We start from the raw sequence: 19,341 nt of genomic DNA on the forward strand, positions 1-19,341 counted from the left end.
AGGATAAATCGATTTACAAACTAACAAAAGCTCTCTTGTGGAACATTAGGCTAAGTGTACAGATCTTAATGGTTACTATGTTGAAAAATAAATCAAAATTACCCAGAAAAATGTTGTTTTATTATCCAGGCCTGTAACTTTTCACCCTGCCCTTGTAGATGAGTAACCATTTTACTCTCTCAAAAAATATGTGTATAAAAACTTGTAGCACTAGTCTAAGAAAGCAACTCTTGACTAGTGCTGTTTTTACTTCAAGTGGATAGCACAAAGCAAGAAAATAGTGAATGCATTTCTTTTGTGAAGTAATGTATTGTAAACACCAGCTCCATTAAATGGAAAAAGCTATTAAAATCAATAATACGTAAAGTAGGTGATATATATATATATGAGGTGTGTGAGAAAAGTAATGAGATTGGTAACACTGCAAGCGATCTGGCAACACTGTGTCTACCGGTCTGTGCTAGACCGGTTTGTTCATCCCTTCCACATGCTCAGTACGAGTTTCATCTCCATTCAGCCAATACATTTTTGACAGCAAATCAAAGATCAAAACCATGCTGATTTGCTTTTTTGACAGTAGGGTATCGTGCATAAAGAATTTGATCCTCCAGGACAAACTGTCAACCAAGTGTTTTACAAAGGTGTCCTTGAAAGGCTCAGGAAAAGAGTGATTCGCATGAGACCAGACATTGCGGACAAGTGGATGGTACTTACGTATTAACGCCACCGCAGCTACAGCTTTATTTAGAAACAAAGTAGTCAATCTGATTTCGGTGAAAAATGAACAGTCTCTTTATTCATTTTAATAAATTGTTATTTATATTTATTTATTTTATAAATATAATTTAACCCAAACTTAACCTACGCTCGCTAACCTTGACTAATTAACACCAAAATTTTTTGAGTATTTATTTAATAAATTCAGTAATTATTGCAATTATTTATTATTTAAATAATCAAAACACTCCAGTTAATTAGCCAAGGTTAGCGAGCGTAGGTTAAGTTGTTAAATTATATTTATAAAATAAATAAATATAAATAACCATTTATTAAAATTAATAAAGAGACTTTTGAATCTATGTTAAACTTTATATTGGCCCATTTTCCACAGAAATCCGATTAACTACTTTGTTTTTAAATAAAGCTGTAGCTACGGTGGCGTTAATACGTAAGTACCGTGGATGTTTCATCATGACAATGCTCCATGTCACACGGCCATTTCCATCAGGGAATTTTTTACCTCAAAATGCATTCCTACGGTTCCTCAACCCCCTTATTCACCTGATTTGAGTCCTTGCAACTTTTTCCTTTCCCTGAAATTGAAACATGTCTTAAAAAGACGTCATTTTGGAACTCCGGAGAACAATCAAAGGACTGTGACAGACCAGTTAAAAGCCCTACTAGTTGAAGTCTTCCAGTGCTGTTACCAGGAGTGGGAACAAAGACTTCGCCAGTGTATTGAAAGCTTTGAAAGGGATAATATTGTTGTTTGAAAAAAATAAAAACTTTGGTAAGTAAAAAGTCAGTCTCATTACTTTTCTCACATACCTCATATATATTACTGAAATTAATCTTTTTAAGATTCATATTTTTCCTCTGTACGTTAAATTATATTTAAATTCTTTTAAATAAACCACCTAGTACAGATTATTGAGATAAGACGTATCTTATCTTAATTTTATATTAAAGTAGTTTCACAGGATCCCACATCCTTGGTCATTATTGAAATAATTTTGTTATAGTATAATAAAGATTTTAAAATAATGAAAACTTCATATTAATTTACACTAGTGCTGCTATTAAAAACTGCAAGAGATTCATGTAAATTAATATGAAAGTTTAGTATTTTATTTTTAATCATTATTATGTTATAACAGAATTATTTCAATCATGACTGAAGATGTAGGATTCTGTGAAAGTACTTTCATGAAAAATTAAGATAAGATATGTCTCTCTCAATATTCTGTTCTAGGTAATTATTTAATAGAATCTATGAAGTACAGTAACCCAATTTAAAAACTTCTGAGAAAAAATAACAAAAAACCTAAATGAAAAACAAAAACCTCAATTCAAACAAGAAAAAACTAGCTAAAGCACAAGAATTAACCTGATACACACCTACAGTAAAAAATATCTATCCATAAACACAAAAATAAGACACTACAACACAGTTATAAAACCAGAAGCCATAATGAAGCAAAAAACACTTCCACCTGAACAATCAAAAGACGACAGACTCCAGAAAATTGAGAGAAGAATTGGAAAAACTTTTCAACAAAAAGTACCAGAAAGTCAGGCAATGATGGATTGTGCCCAACAAAGTCAGGTACAAAGAGTTAGAACCCACCACTGATACCATGCATAAGAGGAGACTAGGATTCTTTGGACACATGAGGATGCAAGATTTGAGATTTTTGAAACAGCTGGTGCAATAAAATCCTGACTCGAAAAACATCAAGGCAGGATGCAGATGGATCAGAGAAATAAAAGAGGATGTGAAGGAAATTGGCTTTACACCAGAAGACGCTAAAGAGAGGATATGATTATACAAAAAAAATCAAGGACATTTTCAACACCAGAAAGGGCACGAAATCAGAACATATGAAAAAGTACTAGGAGGACTGCAAGGCCTAAACAGTCCCATTGAAAAGACTTGGGTAATGGACTGTCTAAAGTGATGCTATGTGATCATAAGAGATGGAAAAAAATTGTAGTATTATTTTGCAGCTGTGGGTTTTATATGTTATCTCAAAAAAGTTCTTTATTTCTCCCTTAGAGGCAGTCAGTTTTCTTATTCCTTTTGTAATTTTTTTTATTTTTATATGTTCTCTGCAACTAATATTGGATTGGATTGGTTAACTCTTGTAACCAAACCAATCTTGCTGTATGTGGTACTCATACAGCTTTCCAATGTTGCCTAAGCTTTATGCAACATCTGATGTAGCATTGGTTGACAATGAAACAAACATTTGGATAAAAAAGATTGTATGTATAGTAGTAAAAGATCTATTTACTCTGAATTTTTACACATTTACTTTTTGTTATGTTCTTAGGAGAAAGGTGGTATATTAGCTGAAACTGAAAAAAAATTGAATATTGTTGAAGGCAATCAAGCAAAGTTAGTTGCTAAATTGAAATCAAGTAAAGATAATGTTTCAGCTGAAGAAAGAAGGAAGAAACATTTAGAGAAAAGTTTAAAAGATGTCAGTATTTTTCTTTGTTTTTTATGTTGTAAATTTTAATTTATTGCAATTAATAATTAATGACAGTGAACCAGTATATCAAAGATCATCAGTTTTGGACTTGAAATAACAACAAATTAAAAAAAGCAGGTTTAAGTCCTTGCTTTTTGACTTCTGTTTGTGTTAACAGGATTGGTTGATTTTGAAATCTTCAAAATTTGACATGGTGATGTTTATATAAATGGGTTGGTCAGGTACAGTCATATCTTGGCTGAGGCTGTACTTAATGAAAATTCTAAAGCTCTAAAAAATGAAGATTTTGTCTCGTTAAATTTTTCCCAAAATAATTTCTATTTCTAAAATAATAGTTGTTTTAGTCAAAGTTTTCTAATTTCCTCCTGATCGTTTGTCTAAAAAGTTTAGCAACACTGTTTTAATTAAACAGGAACTGTACATTTTAAAAAGTCTCTTAACTCTTATGTTGAAAGAAAATTTGGTGCATCTGAGACAATTGTGCATACATAGTCTAAAAATTTGATCATTCATTCCACATTGAAGTTTAATATACAAACTTCTGTCAAATATAAACCAGACTTTTGTTTTTAACATTTATTAGTATAAAATAAAAATACAAAACATATTTATTGCTTTTCTACATAGTCCCCCTGAAGTTATTTACATTCTTTGAAAGTGTGAGGAACCTGTTGATCCTTTCTTCATAAAAAGTTTGAGGATATGTCATGAGCTGATGGCGCAGAAACTCGCTCTACTTTGTTGTCATTCTGGAATCAATGTGCTCCCAGTGCCTCCATCAACCCAAACAAAAAGAAATAGCTGGAGGGTAAATTTGGAATGTATGGTTTAAGATGTTATAGGTATCCCAGTAAGTTTTGCCCAATTTATCCCAAGTCCTAATGGCTGTATGAGGCATGGCATTATTGTGAAGAAAAATTAAATCCCTAATTGGCTAATGATGTCTTTTGTTCCTGTAGATGGCTTTCACTTTGTCCAAGAGTTAGCAGTAGTATGCAGCATTCACAGTGTAATGTTCATGGAGAAAATTCACAAGTTTGGAGATGGAGAAGTGACCCTGTTTCTTGGTCAACAAGAAGTCACAGTCTGATTTTTCTAGATTCTTCTGGTGTTGTGCTAAAAGTACCTTTACATAGGAAAGTTCATTATCTAGAACACTTAGGTTCTAATATCTGTAAAACCTGACATGATCAAAAAATAACTGCATAGAGTTAAAGTAAATGTGATTCAGATGTTTGCCAAGTAGAAAGTGTTTCAGATTGAAATATTCTAAGATACGCAAAAAATTCAAAGTTTTTTGTACATTTTAATTTACGTTAGACTTGTTAGATTTAATTAATTTTATTTTTATTCGTGAATCACACACACACCTTTTTTCAGATATCTTGTAAAACTGATTTGTTCTGTTGTATTATATTCTTCCCACAAGCTATTCCAGGCTGTATTCTTTGTATACATTTATTTACATATATAGTTAAAAAAAAAAAAATGAGTAATATTTTATTATAACAAAGTAACAACTTCAATTTAATTTAATTTTTCTTTCATTGTATTTACAATCTTGCTGTATAAATATTAGAAAAGTAGTAATTAAACGTGTCTTAGAAAGAACAAATTAAACATACTTCATTCATATATGTTTAATTTAATGCAATCTATTATTATTCTGAATAGATAATAAATTATGTAGCATTTCTTGAAGCTGCCTGGCTAACTATAGTTTATATATTATTTATATTTTTAGGATCAAGATGCATTGTCTGACAAACAAAAACATCTTGATAAGATGAAAGATATTTTTGAACAATTGAAAACTGCTGATCAGGAAGACAGTGAAGCATTAGCTGCTGCTCAGAGAAGATATCAAGCTGTTAGCGCTGGTCTTATAGCATCTGATGATACTGGAGATGCTACATTTCAGGATTTGTTAATGAGTTGGTATTTTTTCCTTTGTTGCTTCTTTTATGTGCAAATTTATGCTGCATTAAAGTAAATTTATAGAAATTCATTTGAAAGTTCAGAAATCATAAATTGATGTTTATCAAGATTAATTTGTTGAATTTTTGAATGAGTTCATTGATTACCATTGTCCTCTCATCACACACATTTTTATGCTCCTCTCCATAGGCAGTCTCTCATATTTTCATTCATAATTTCTTCATCATGACAGTTGTAACGGGCTGTACGTTATAGCAGAATAATGAACTGTAGTATAAATAAAATAATTACACACTGATTGAGAACTAACTATACTATATTTGTAAGGTTAACAATATTAACTATATTACTATGATGCAGAGGCCGTACTGGCGTGCATGATTACTCTAACACTGTTCAACTCCGACTGACTAGTATAACAGAATGTTCTTAATACTAAAGCTGCCCATAGGCAGCGCTGAGTGTCTGATTTTAAACCAAACAACAATCATGTATGGGTATATAATATTATAGTGTCATATGACATTGTCATATTGTTGTTGACAAAATGCAACATGATTAATATCATGGATCTTAACAATCAGTGGTAGTAATAACAGATTCTTTTCATCAATATCTTCTATATAAGCATTCAATAGAATACAGATATAAATAGATATATCGATAGAAGAACAGAATACAGCAGCTAGCATGCATTACAGATCTGTAAATACAATTTTTCTATCACCCTTAGTTTTAAATAAATTACACTCAAAAAAAAAAAATTAAGGGAAAATATAGTTAAAATCTGTGAAATTTATAATTTTGTAGAGCCATGGCTGAGTTAGAATGATTTTACTGATGCTTTTCTTTTATAAATTGCCTTAGCCACATCCTGAATTCATGTCCAACAGTAATCGGCTAGCATGTTATTATTCCGTTTCCCTTTAAAGTGGCTTTCCATCACAAAATATCTTGTTGGAAACATTCACCATGTTGGTGACTTATCTTTCTGAGGTTGTCTGGGAAAAAATCCAGATGTGAGTGGGAAAATGTATTTTCAAAGACATACTACATTCCGTAGCTCAATATGATGTAAGAAGTTAATTAAAAATATTGTGGTCAGATTTTCGTTGGTTGAGAAAAATTTTGCAAACGTCTTTATACGAAGCACAAGCTCTGCACTTTCTACATTATTTAACATTGAGTTAAATACATCATCTTTAACCAATTCTCTTATTTAAGAGCAAACAAATATGCATTCTTTAATTTTTCCTTCACTTTCACTCAGAAATTTCTGCCTAATGTACAAAAATCCGGGAATATCCTGCTTCATTGCTTTTACAAAATTTTTCATTAGTCCTAGCTTGATATGAAGAGGGAGTAAAAATATTTATTTGGGTTCAACTAAGGGCTCATGAATAATATTTTTCCCATTTGAGTTAAGTTGTCTCGTTTCTTCCTTGATATTTGTTACTGTTATGTAGTAGAACCAATTTTAAACTATACTAGGATGAATCTATGAAAAGGCGCCAGTCCTCAGGTTTATGAACTTGTCCTAAGTGCAACATAAGCTTATCAGTATTTGTGCAATTAACCAAATTATTTTCATTGATGAAGTAATGAGAAAGGTCTTTTGGTCAGCTTTGAAAGCCTGAAATTTTAGTATTTTTTTAAAGTAAATTCTAACGTTGCAGTCTTGATGCTAACAGTTCAGCTTGATTTTTATTCAAAATCAAAATCATTTTTTCTTAAATCTGATTCTTCATTGCTGCTTTCAAAACATGCATTCACAGGTGGCTCAGGAACTGGAATAATTGCACTGTGAGGTATAGGCCTGATGGCAGATTTCAATGAAGGATATTTTACAGTATGTTTACATCTTTTAGAAATTCCAGACACATTTGTTAAACAAAAGCAATTGGTTGCATGATCGTTTGGTTCACATCAAACCATTGGTACACCAAATGGCAAAGCCTTCCATGTACCTTTCAGCCATCCTCTTAAATATACAGAACAATTACTATATGAGGAGCCCACATCTTAACCTGGTTACCAATTTTACACTGAAAGTACAAGTGATATCCTTTTTTAATTAAAGGTGTAATGTTTTTTCTATTTGATTTTATGGTAAACTCACCACATACATAACAAAAGGCATCCACATCATTTACACAATTTTGAGGCATTATGACACTCCACTTTTAACAAACTTAAGACAGCAATAAGACTGAACAAAATTAATTCATTCCTAAATCCAGTGCTTAATAAAAACAACACAGCTGTGTTTTCAACTACATGTTTTGACCCGCACAGACATGATTAATCTTGTTCATGAAGGCTTATTCTTCAGTATTAGATATGATGTCATAATATGTGACTAGATATGATTTAATTCTTTGTCTAGTATTGTTTATTTATAGCTTACATTATCATGTTAAAAAAGTTAAACAATAAAAAATGAGCTAACAAAATATAATATTGGAGCTTAAAATGCTGACTATACGTTGAAAAAAAATTCTTTTATTAAAATTTAAAAAGTTTTCAAAAATGGTGGGTGACAGAAAAATTCTGAGTTCATATTTGTTTACAGTATCAAAACAGATTAAAATCATGTATCGCATTTTAGGAAACAAAAATTATGTTTATCAGTATTATTGTTATGAATATTGTGTTTAAGGGCATTTTGCAGTAGAATTAATTAAAAATATTCACTGTGTTGCTAACTTATTTTCTCTTTTTTTTCCATGGTTGAGATAAAGTAGAATCTACACATATTGAAGCATTTATAACTATAAAAGAAGAACTAAAATAGTAATATTTAAAAATAAGTTATTAAAACTTATTTGTATTATTAATTTTTATTTTATTTTTTAATATAGAAGCAAAGCAAGAAGTTGCTCAGATGCAGACAGAAAAGAAACAGTGTGCAATGCAATTAGATTACAATGAGAGAGAACTGAAAACAAAAGAAAAACAGTTAAAACAAACTGAAGTTGATTTTGCAAAGGAACAAAAACAGTTAGCTTTCAAAGAAAAGGAATTTAATGATATACAGGTATTTAAGTATATATTTATTATTTATAGTTTAGAATATAATAAATTAAAAGCATATTCAATTATTAAACTATATTTATTTTTCTTTGTCTAGTTGTGTTAAGAAGGTTTATTTGTTTTTGTTGGTAATATATTAACCTCATTGTCTAACTAGAAAACATGTTTTTATGTTACTGATATCTATAAATTTATTTTAATTCCTGACAACATATTATACTGCAATTTGAAGTTAAGCTGTGATCAAAAAAATTTGATTAATATATACGTCTATAATGAAGTTCTAACTACTAATTACTTCTGATAATTGTGTAAACAGTCTGGGCAAGAATTATTCTCTAGTAATTGGCTGCAATATCTAGTTGATCAGCATTTTCAGCAGTTAATTTTACCCGTCCACCTTCCAAATATTGCCAGAAGAAAGTTGTAAAATAATTACTATATATTTATAAAGATATTGTAATATTTATTAAAATGCCAAGATATACAAATTATTAATTTTTTTGCACTAGTATATTTCAAGAAATAATGCTGAAATTTTGTTGCCTAATATTTTACATAAATTTTATGTTCTATTCTTTGTATTAATTTAAATACAAAGAGATATTTTTAAGTAGTTATAAGAAATTTTTTTTTAATATGTTTGTTTATAGCTACACTAATTAAAGTCATTAGCTACTCATGATCGATCTGTGTGAATGTACCTGTGTGTCTTGAACACACTCAAGCCGACCATTCCTGAGACGTGTGGTTAATTGAAACCCAACGACCAAAGAATCCTGGTATCCACAATCTAGTATCTTAATCCATATAAAAGCAATTTCATTTATTAGGATTCAAACCTTAGAACTCTTGACTTTGAGATCAACTGATTTGCAACAGTGAGTTTACCACTAGACCAATCTGATGGGTTAAGAAATTTTGATTTATTCTTTGAAAACAATTTTTATATAAAATAACTAAAATTAATTAAAATATATAAAAATAATAATATAAATATATAATATTATAACATGATGTATTCAGGAGGATATAACAGACTTTCAGAACATGTTCTACTGGTGGAAATTCTTTTAATTCTCTTGTTTTGTTTAATACCTACTTAAAAGATATTACATATTATATTATGTAATATTAATATTATGTATGTACATTTTTTATATGTATATATAAAATATGTAAAATTTTATATAAAAGACTTTTATGAGGATGCTGTGGATCCATTTAATAAATTAGTTGTAATGCTACTCGGCAAGGAACAAAAAACATTTGAATGCTAAATAGAAATAAACGTAAGCATAATATTTTAACTGTAAGAAAATTTTTTAATTAACTATAAAAAACTTTCTTTTACTTGAGTGCAGTAAAAGTAGAAGTTGTAAAGAGTTAGTCTAATAAAGTAATTAAAAACAAAAAAAGTAATTGAAATGTCATGAGCTAATTGCATCCAGACTTCTCTTCTTCATTGTCACTCTGGAATCAATGCCCTCCCAGTGCCTCCTTCAATGGCCCAAACCAAAAGAGATTGCATAGGGATAAATCTGATTCTCCAGTAAATTTCTTCTAGTTTATCCCAAGTGCTAATGCAAATGTGAGGTCTGGCATCGTGAAGGGGAGTCACATCTCCGATTGACTAATGTCAATCCTGTTCCTGTTGGTGGCTTTCACTTTGTCCAATATTACATAGCATTCGTATTACAATGCTTGTGGAGAAAATCGACGAGCAACATGCCTTTCTAGTTCCAATAGACAGTTGCAAAAACTTTGCCAGTTTTCATCTTTACAGGACAAGCTCTCCATACCTAAGCCCTTTTTATACTGCTAATTTTATCTAAGAAGTGTAGTGATGAATCCATGTTACATCATGTGACTATTCAATACAAAAAATTATTTCATTGAAATTGATTCAGGAATTTTTGCAATTTTTCTTCATGTATGTTGTGATTTTGGGTGAAAAATCGTAAAACCCACCTTTCACAGACTTTGCAGAACTCAAGACGCTTTCTGGTAATGGATTGAATACTTTCATGATTGATTCCCACTTCCAAAGCACTTTCATTGACCATAAGCCTTTGATGGGGGTCACAGATCAGTTGATGATATCATCCATCACACTTGTCCTTGAATGCTTATTGTGATCCTTTTTCAACAGATTCATGATGTTCAAATTTGCTGGTCCAGTCGTAAGCTCAGGCATGTGATATATCTCCTAACTGTGCCCACACTCTAGTCAAAATTAAACAGGGTTTGATTACTGTCTTACATGAGAAACTTCTTGATAAATGTTACACAACCAATGATGGAATCTTTGACATGACACTACTGATCAGAGAGACATTCATGTCGGGACAGCTGGCATGTATTTCCCTCCATGTCTCCACCATCACCTTCCTCCCACAACCCAGTCTTGTTCATAATGCGAGTAAGTCCAATTTATATTTGACTGACCCTTGTGTATTTACCTAATTTTGTCAATAATTTGTTTTATATTTCTTATGCAGAAGCTGTCATATAATTAATAGTTATGTCCATATATATACATAGTTTGTATTGCAGGAGCTGGATTGGAGTTCATAGATATAAGTAATGTATCTTGTTTGTATATTTCAAATGTAGTTGATAGGGAGTGTCTTTGAAGAAACATTTATCTTGTTAAATGTTGACCTCTTATTAACAATGTTTCTTAACCTTTTTTTAAGACACCATTAACCACAGTATTTATAGTGAAGAAAGAACTGTGTAATGAACACTAAAAGATCATCTGGAAGAACAATTTTCATGTAATATAAATTTAAAAGTAAGAAGTATCATATAATTTTTAATTTTTTAGTGTTATCAAGTTTCATAAGACTGTTTAAAGTATTTAATGTAATTTTTCCTCTTTTTCTTTGATAGAATGAGTTATCTAATATTAATTATGAAGATGGAAAAATAGAAAAACTTACAGAAGAAAAACGAAGTTTTGCTATAAATATAAGGATGCTTCAAGATAAAATTTCTAATGTTGAAAGCAGGTAAAGTTATTTAATTTTTGGCTATTTATCTTTACTATTATAGTAAGTGACTAAAATTTTTGTTTTATTATTAATACGTAGTAAGATAACTTGATTAAATTAAATTAAAAATTCAAATTTTAAGATTAAATCATAATTTGTCTTATTAACAGAAATTATCGGCTGGCATTTCGTTATATTGATCCAGAGCCTAATTTCAATCATTCATTAGTTAAAGGACTTGTATGTAAATTATTCAAAGTGAAAGATCGCAGATTTTGTACCGCTCTTGAAACTGCTGCTGGGGAAAGGGTGAGTTAAATGATGAGTATTGTATTTTTTTTTATTTTAGTTTATTTTACTGCAGATTTCTAATCTAGTCTATCTGCTAAAATAACCAACTTAATTTACTAAAAATAATTGGTTGGCAGATCGCTTAAAGAAATGGTGTGTTAGTATTTGTCTGACTAGGGATAATAATTATTTTGTGTCATTGCAGTAGCATTACATCTTGTCTTTATTATCCGCTGTGACACAAAACTTGCCCCTAGACCTGCTTAGTTAGTCTTTTTTACTATATTTTTCTCTCAAAATTTTAGTGGAACAACTTGTGAATGTTTCATTGAAAGATAAAAACAAATTGTAATGGAATGGATGAACTACCAAACAAATTCAGCTCATATTTTTTTTTTAGGCAATTATTTCTTTGAAGGGGTTGTCAGTCTGATAGTCAGTAGAGCATTATAAAAACTGAGAAAGCGTTCTACATCAACTAAGGGGAATTTGATCATTGAGAAAACGAGTCGGTATGCATGTATTCAGTGTTGATGAAACATGCTTCCATTGGAAACATATGACACCATAGATATTTTTAGTCAAAGAAAAAACAGCTAGCCAAAGCTGTGATAGTTGTATAACCATGTTTCTTCATCATGGTCTGGGATGGAGTTATAGCAATTATAAAGTTAAGTTCTGAACAGTAGTACATTATAAGTTAAAATTCTGCTTACAATATTTATAAAAATAGAACATTCATAATATTTTTTTCCTTGGGCTAATAAGAAATTTTCTTGAATATTAAATGCATTGCCCTAATTATTCAAGGTGTAAAATAAACTTATATAAATTAAGGGACTTTTTTACTAGATTTATTCATTGTTCTTGGCTTAAAGAGACAGTGCATATATAACCAAATAACTACAATATTTGTCAAATATAATCCTCTAGAAGGTGTGCTCTGAAGTTTGTCACATGCATTTTATAGATTTTTTATGGCAATGAAGTATATAAACAAGTCTTGACATTTTCCGAAAAATTGTAGTTTTAACCCTGATGTACATTTTAAAATATTTAGATATTAACTTCCCCTTTATTTTCAACTTTTAAAAAATGGGCTGTTGGATTTAATCATGGTTGTAAATCAATGCAATATGGTGAATACTTGGGTTGCCCAAAAACCGCTATGATCAACAAAATCTAAAGAAAAATCCTCAATGCTGTATTAAATGATTTCCAACCAAAGGTATATGAGCTTTGCTGACATCGCAAACCTCTCGATAGACCATGTCCACTACATTTTACATGATGTTTGTCTTCAACAGTAGAAGAAATTCTTCTACATCCCAATGCGCCACCATTTTTTTTTCTCACTTTTATGATCAAGCAAAGATCCATAATATTACGTACCCAGTTATTGTTTGATCATTCTCCAGAATGTCAATGAAGATGACCATCCAAAAAGACAGTGGCCATCACCTTTCCTGCTGATTGAACAGTTTTTACCTTCTTTGTAGCAAGTTCCCCAACTACAACCCACTATTTTAACTGATCTTCAGCTTCAGGTTGGTAGTGTTTTCTTTAAACATACCTTTTAACATAATAAACATCCTTTTCTTTTTCTGTTTAGACCGCAGGACCATCATAAGGTATCACTTCAGGAGAGGAATGAGAATGATATGCATGACTGTAAGTGAAGTGTAGTCTTGTACAGTAATACAAGTAGTATTGGTAGTGTTGTATCCAAGTTTCATCAACTCGTATGTAACAATACAAAGATTTCTCTTAATTATGCTGAAACAAGATATCAATCTGTATTTAGAAATGTTTACTTTTTCATACTTTTCATTGATTTTTTAGTAAATACCATCTTCCAGACAGTTTTTATATTTATAAATATTCATTTAAAATATGATGCCCTGTTCATTTGAGATGCCAGTTGTCTTAACAATCTCTTGTGCATTTTCAATCCTTTAATTGTTATCAGTGAATGGGTATTTTCAATATCCTCTGCAGTTGTAAAACTAACAGGATCTCTGGAACATTCAGCATTGTTTGTGTTCTTTTACCCCTCCGAAAATAACCAAACCACTTGTAAATTTTCTAGTCAGTGGAACTGATTTGCTAAGATATTTATTCAGTTTGGCTTTTAGGCAAAACTGTATAGTTTTCTACAGAATTATGAATATATCTGACTGAAACCTGGTGTAAGCTGTTGACAGAGGTGCGGAAAACTAAGAATGATCTCAACAGTGTAATATGAGCACCAGCTCTTGACTTTGCACAGTTTATCAAACATTTTTATAATATTTATATCAATATTAAAAAATTACAAGGGGTGGCTGAAATGTAATCTGCAGTTGCTCATGTTTTGCAAATGAAAGAGTTAGTCAGATGAAACGAATAATGGGATGAAAGTATATTTTATTTGCTACAAAAACTTGCATTTAACTTTCCATTTAGTCATTATTTTCAGCTATATATTTTTTAACTATGAACCAGTTGTCCCATTCTGTCAATGAAGAATGTTGGTGGTCTTTCTTTGATCCACGACTTTACTCTTTCCTTCAGTTCAGATGCATGTTGAAATGAATACCCTTTGGTGTATCTATTTAATTGTCAAAAGAAGTGAAGATCACAGGACAATGAATAGAGTGAGTGTGGAAGGTATGGAATAGGTTCAAATTTCAATTTCACAAGAGCCTCAGCAGTTGGATGCAGTTTGTGTGGCTTAGCATTATATGTTGCAGATTTATTGGCTCCATGGATTGTCAAACATGATACTCACATCTCTTAAGGAGTTTTAACAACTATATGTATCACAAGAATTTACATTCAACCCAGCTTAAAGGTAGACATGTGTGCATGTTTGGAATACCAGAACACAAAAGAGAATTTTTTTGCAGAAGGTTACATTTTGAATTTATTTTGATTGTGGTGAACTTTATTTCATACTCAACTGTTTTTTCTGAGTTTTAATGATTTACCAAAATTTTGTTTCGCATCAATATTGAAAAGGAAGTCATTTCTCTAGTCACATTAATGTTTCAGAATCTATTCACAATATGCTTTTTATTATTGTTTGATCTTTTTTGTGAAATAGCGTGACCACCACAAACAGATTTTATGGTAACTCATTTACACAACAATTTATACTACATGTTCTTTTGATATGTCTATCAGGTTGGCAATGTGACAGTCATTTTGAATTGATTCATTTACCTCCTTTTCATCCTTTTATCAGTCACATAAACTGGTTGACCATTGCAAGGTTGATTCTTGATATTCACTTTAACAGCTTCTGATGCACAAATTGTTATTCGCCACGTACTCACAGTACTTTTATAACAACAGTTTTATCACTATGAATGGCTTTTAGAAGATGGCGATGACAAATTTCAGTAGTGTTCACTTTTTGTGCTATTAAAAATTCAATTACTGCACATTGACATAGCAGGTCAACTCCATAAAACTCCACAACAAATATTCACATACACATACTTATTATTTGTATATATTCCACAACAAATATTAAAAAAGAATGAATTATTAATGTTATAATGGCGTAATACAAAATACAAATTGTATCTACTTACTTTTGGAATTAATGATAGTGTGTGTGAATGTTTTTTTGTCTTTCCATTTTTATATTAGTATTTTGCTAGTTGAAGCAAATTTCTTATTGGAATAACAGTTTTTACATCTGTAAATTGTAAAATTTTAATTTTGTATTATTGTATTTCAGTTATATAATGTGGTTGTTGCTAATGATGATGTAAGCAGAAAACTTATTAAGTACGGTCAGCTGGAATCACGTACAACATTTATTCCTTTAAATAAAATTGCTAGTAACAAAATGGATAATAGAATTGTAAATTTAGCTGCACAATTGGTATGTACATGATTAAAATTTTCTGTCTTCTTGTATAAATTGCAGATTTTTTGTTGTAAAATTAGTTCTTATGCTGTAGATGAGATTTTAATTATTTAATCTGTACATTCCTATCTCTGTTTAAAAAAATCAACAATTGAATATATTTTAATGAAACTTATCATTATCTAAATGTATATCACCCTGACACATATAGCTATGCCTGGCATAGGTAAGTATGTTATTAACATTTTGAAATGGTTTGTGTAATATATTTTCAACGATTGTGTTGGGTCAAGAAAAGATTATTTTTTAAACCTAAAATCCTTCTTTTTTTTTATAAAAATACAAACTCCTTAAGATTATGGTCCCATATGAAAGAAATGTTTTTTTTTAATTTGGTTAAAAAAAATTATGTAAAAACAGTGTAAAATTTTTAACTATTTATTATGGAAAACTAATTTTAGAAAAATCAAGTTTCTAATAATTATAAAATTGTAATTATAATGATTTAGTAATTACCTACACTGAAATACCTTAATTTTATTTTGTAATATTTAAAAAATTCATGTTAGTTTATTTCAAACAATGTTATTTATTTTTAATAAACCAGTCATTATTATTTGTCACAAAAGAGAACTCATTTTTGAATACTAACTTGCATTCCTGCTAGTAGAATTTCAACATACCAGGAGTTCATTAATCATGATCATGCAGACAATTGTTTGTTTATTTAAAAACAGTTATTTGTGGTTATAATATTTTAAAAAAGACATTTACGATGTTGTATTTCTTAAGCGTTAATTGCATTTATGCTGTTTGGTGTTTTTTTTTTAAAGAGTACACAGAGAATAGATCTACTAAGAGATTGAGGACCATCTTACTGGGTTAGCGCACTGAGGGATATATCCATTACATATATCTAGGACAAAGGGATTTATTTTTATTTTTTCCATGAAAAGATAAATTCTTTTCACTAAGTTTTAGTTAAAAAATGCACTCTCAGTGTCATCCCTAAGTCTAAAGAAATATAGATACTTATCTAAGATTTTTTTTATAAAATGAGGTTTATTAAAAAACTGAACTTTTTCTAAAAAATAAAAAGGAGTTATTTGATATTTAAAATTAATCTCATTCAAAATACTTTCCTTCCTGTTTTACACATATTCCCAAGAATCAGCTCCAGAATGCAGTTATCAGAATACCTTTCAAAATGTTCTGCAAGTTTTTTTTTTTATGAACTATTTTCTTGAATCTGTGTCCTTATAACAGAAATTTTAATTTTGGAAATAAAAAACTCAGCAGGTGCTAAGTTGGGTGAGTAAAGAGTTAGGGATGACAGTGAGTGAATTTCTTTGTAAAAAATTCATATGTTAGTAGCAACACATAGACTGGTATATTATTACAAAAAAGAACCTAGTTGTCACATTAAAGTTTTCTTCCTCACATTTTCATGGAGATATCTGATGACTTCTAATTAGTAGTGGTGGTTGACTGTCTGCCCTGTAGATAGAAACTCATAGTGAAAAAAAACCTTTACTTCCTTTGTACTAAAATCCAAGTACTGAAATACATATGTGTAAGAAAATGGATTTTAACAATGGTAGCTATCAATAATTTACAATTTGAGCTATTGGTATGTAATGATAGTTATATAACTTTTTTATTTCTAACTAATAAAGAAAATTAATAATACAGTCAGCCCCTTGGCATGTGTATCAGTAATAAAACTTTGTATCAGAATCATTAAAAAAGTTATATGGATACAAACCTAATGTCTATTACATATTTAAATAGTAAATTTTGTTCTTAAAGAAAACTCTGTCAAAATCTTGATTGGATAACCATGATGACATGTTTTTAAAATGTCCTTTCCCCATCAGCCTGAAGGTATTCTCACCTTCTTTTTCTTATTTCCATAATCAAGAGTTAGCTAATATATATATATATTTTTTTTATTTTACAGGTAGGTAGTGATAATATATTCCCAGCTTTGTCATTGATAGAATATGATAATCAGCTACAACCTGCTATGCAGTGGCTATTTGGTCAATTGTTTGTTTGCACAGATATGGATTCTGGCATGAAGGTAGCATTTGATAAACGTATTATGAGAAGATGTATAACATTAGATGGAGATGTTATCGATCCAATGGGTACATTATCTGGTGGTGCACAATTGAGAACTAGTTCAATATTAAATGTTGTTAGTGAACTGTGCAAAATGCAGACAGAGTTAGAACATACTGAAGAGAAATTAAGACGTGTAAATAGTGAAATTCAAAGTTTATCTAGAATCGCTAGCAATTATTCAGATTTAAAACAAAGACTTGAACTTAGACAGCATGAATTAGAAATGATACGTGAAAGATTACAACAGACTGCCCATCATCAGTATCAACAAGAAGTCGATAGTTTAAAACAAAATATTATTGATCTTAAACAAAAAATTGATCAGTGTTCATTAAAGGAAAAAGAAAATTTGAAAAAAGTAAATGAGTTAGAAGGTAAAGTGAAAAATGCTAAGGCAATTCGCGATAAAGAATTAAAAACTGCAGAAGCTGAGATGAATAGAATTAAGAAAAAGGCTGAAACAAGTAGAAAACAATGGAAAGAACGTGAACAAGAATGTGAAAATTTAAATCTTGAGGTAGCTGAATTACAGAATAGTATAACCAATGGCCAAGAACAAATTGTTGATGCTTCTAAGAAGTTAGATGAATTAAAACAAGAGAGTAGTGATATTGCTGAAGAATTATCAAACATTAAGGTAAAATATTTTACATAAAATTTTTTCTATTTAGTCATGGATGTTTAAGGACTAGTATATGTGTAATGTTTCTGTCATAAGATTGTCATACGACATCTCACTGTCATGGATAATACGTATTTTTAATGTCTTATTTTATCTTTATCTCAACAAATCTTGTTTAAAAGAACTAGAATTTCAATGGCAGTAAAGTAAATTATATTATGTGGTAGTATTATTAATATTATTTATATTCTACTACAGGATATAATATTTTATATTTTGTTGCTTTATTAGGTTTTAATTTATTTTATTTTTAAAATTGTGTCGAATTACAGTAGTTCTTGGAGCTTAATTGATCGTTGTTGTTGTTGTTGTTAATTGATCGTTGTTCTGATATTTTTATTTTGCCAAAATAAACTTAAAAGTTGTCTATAATGAGAATTTTTTCAATAACTTATTAATTTTGGTCTGAATAAAGAAAAACTCTTTAATACTACTAATCTTTATCTTAAAACTTTAATCACTTACAGATATATTAAGTTTATCAACATTCCCCCTATAAAACTAATCTCATTGTTCGAGTTATAACACAGATTCTTTCTCTGTACTGTCTTATTTAATAATAGTTGGAGATTGAAATGCAAGCATTGGAAAAGGCAAGGAGAGAAATATTGTGGGTGAATATGGGCTGAGCAGAAGGAATGAAAGAGGGGGTCGACTTATAGAGTTTTGCACGAAATATAATTTAGTAATTGCCAACACCCTGTTCTCAAATCATAATAGAAGAATATGCACATGGAAAAAGCCAGGTGATACTGCAAGGTATCAGATAGATTACATCATGGTTAAGCAAAGATTTAGAAATCATCTCATGGATCGCAAAGCTTTCTTGGAGCAGACATTGATAGCGACCATAATTTAGTGATAACGAAATGTAGATTGGGGTTTTAAAATCTGAAGAAAAGGTGTCAGATGGCGGAATTTAGAGAAGCTTGAGAAAGAGGTGGTAAAGAAGAATTTTGAGGAGGACATCGCAAGAGGTCTGAGTAAAAAAGACAGGTAGTAGTAAATGTAGAAGAAGAATTGGATAATGTTAAAAAGGAAATTCTTAAATCAATAGAAGCAAACTTAGGCGGAACAAAGAAAACTGGTAGAAAACCTTGGGTGTCAGAGGATATATTGCAGCTGATGGATGAACCTAGAAAATATAAGAATGCTCTAGTGATGAAGAAAGTAAAAGGAACTATCGACAGAATGAACATT

General features: G+C 30.1%; 1 protein-coding gene across 1 annotated transcript in view; it reads left to right on the forward strand.

Moving 5' to 3' along the window:
• The window catches only part of SMC2 (structural maintenance of chromosomes 2), a 68,094-nt gene that overhangs the window by 35,351 nt on the left and 13,402 nt on the right, over nt 1-19,341 (forward strand). The window contains exons 7-13 of the mRNA XM_075355956.1: nt 3,054-3,203; nt 4,960-5,149; nt 8,015-8,190; nt 11,082-11,200; nt 11,353-11,491; nt 15,201-15,347; nt 17,293-18,096. Of these exons, the coding sequence (XP_075212071.1) occupies nt 3,054-3,203; nt 4,960-5,149; nt 8,015-8,190; nt 11,082-11,200; nt 11,353-11,491; nt 15,201-15,347; nt 17,293-18,096 (1,725 nt within the window). The remainder of the gene's footprint in view (nt 1-3,053; nt 3,204-4,959; nt 5,150-8,014; nt 8,191-11,081; nt 11,201-11,352; nt 11,492-15,200; nt 15,348-17,292; nt 18,097-19,341) is intronic.

The sequence above is a fragment of the Lycorma delicatula genome, chromosome 2 (genome assembly GCF_047948215.1).
Source record: "Lycorma delicatula isolate Av1 chromosome 2, ASM4794821v1, whole genome shotgun sequence".
In the NCBI taxonomy this organism is placed as follows: Eukaryota; Metazoa; Arthropoda; class Insecta; order Hemiptera; family Fulgoridae; genus Lycorma; species Lycorma delicatula.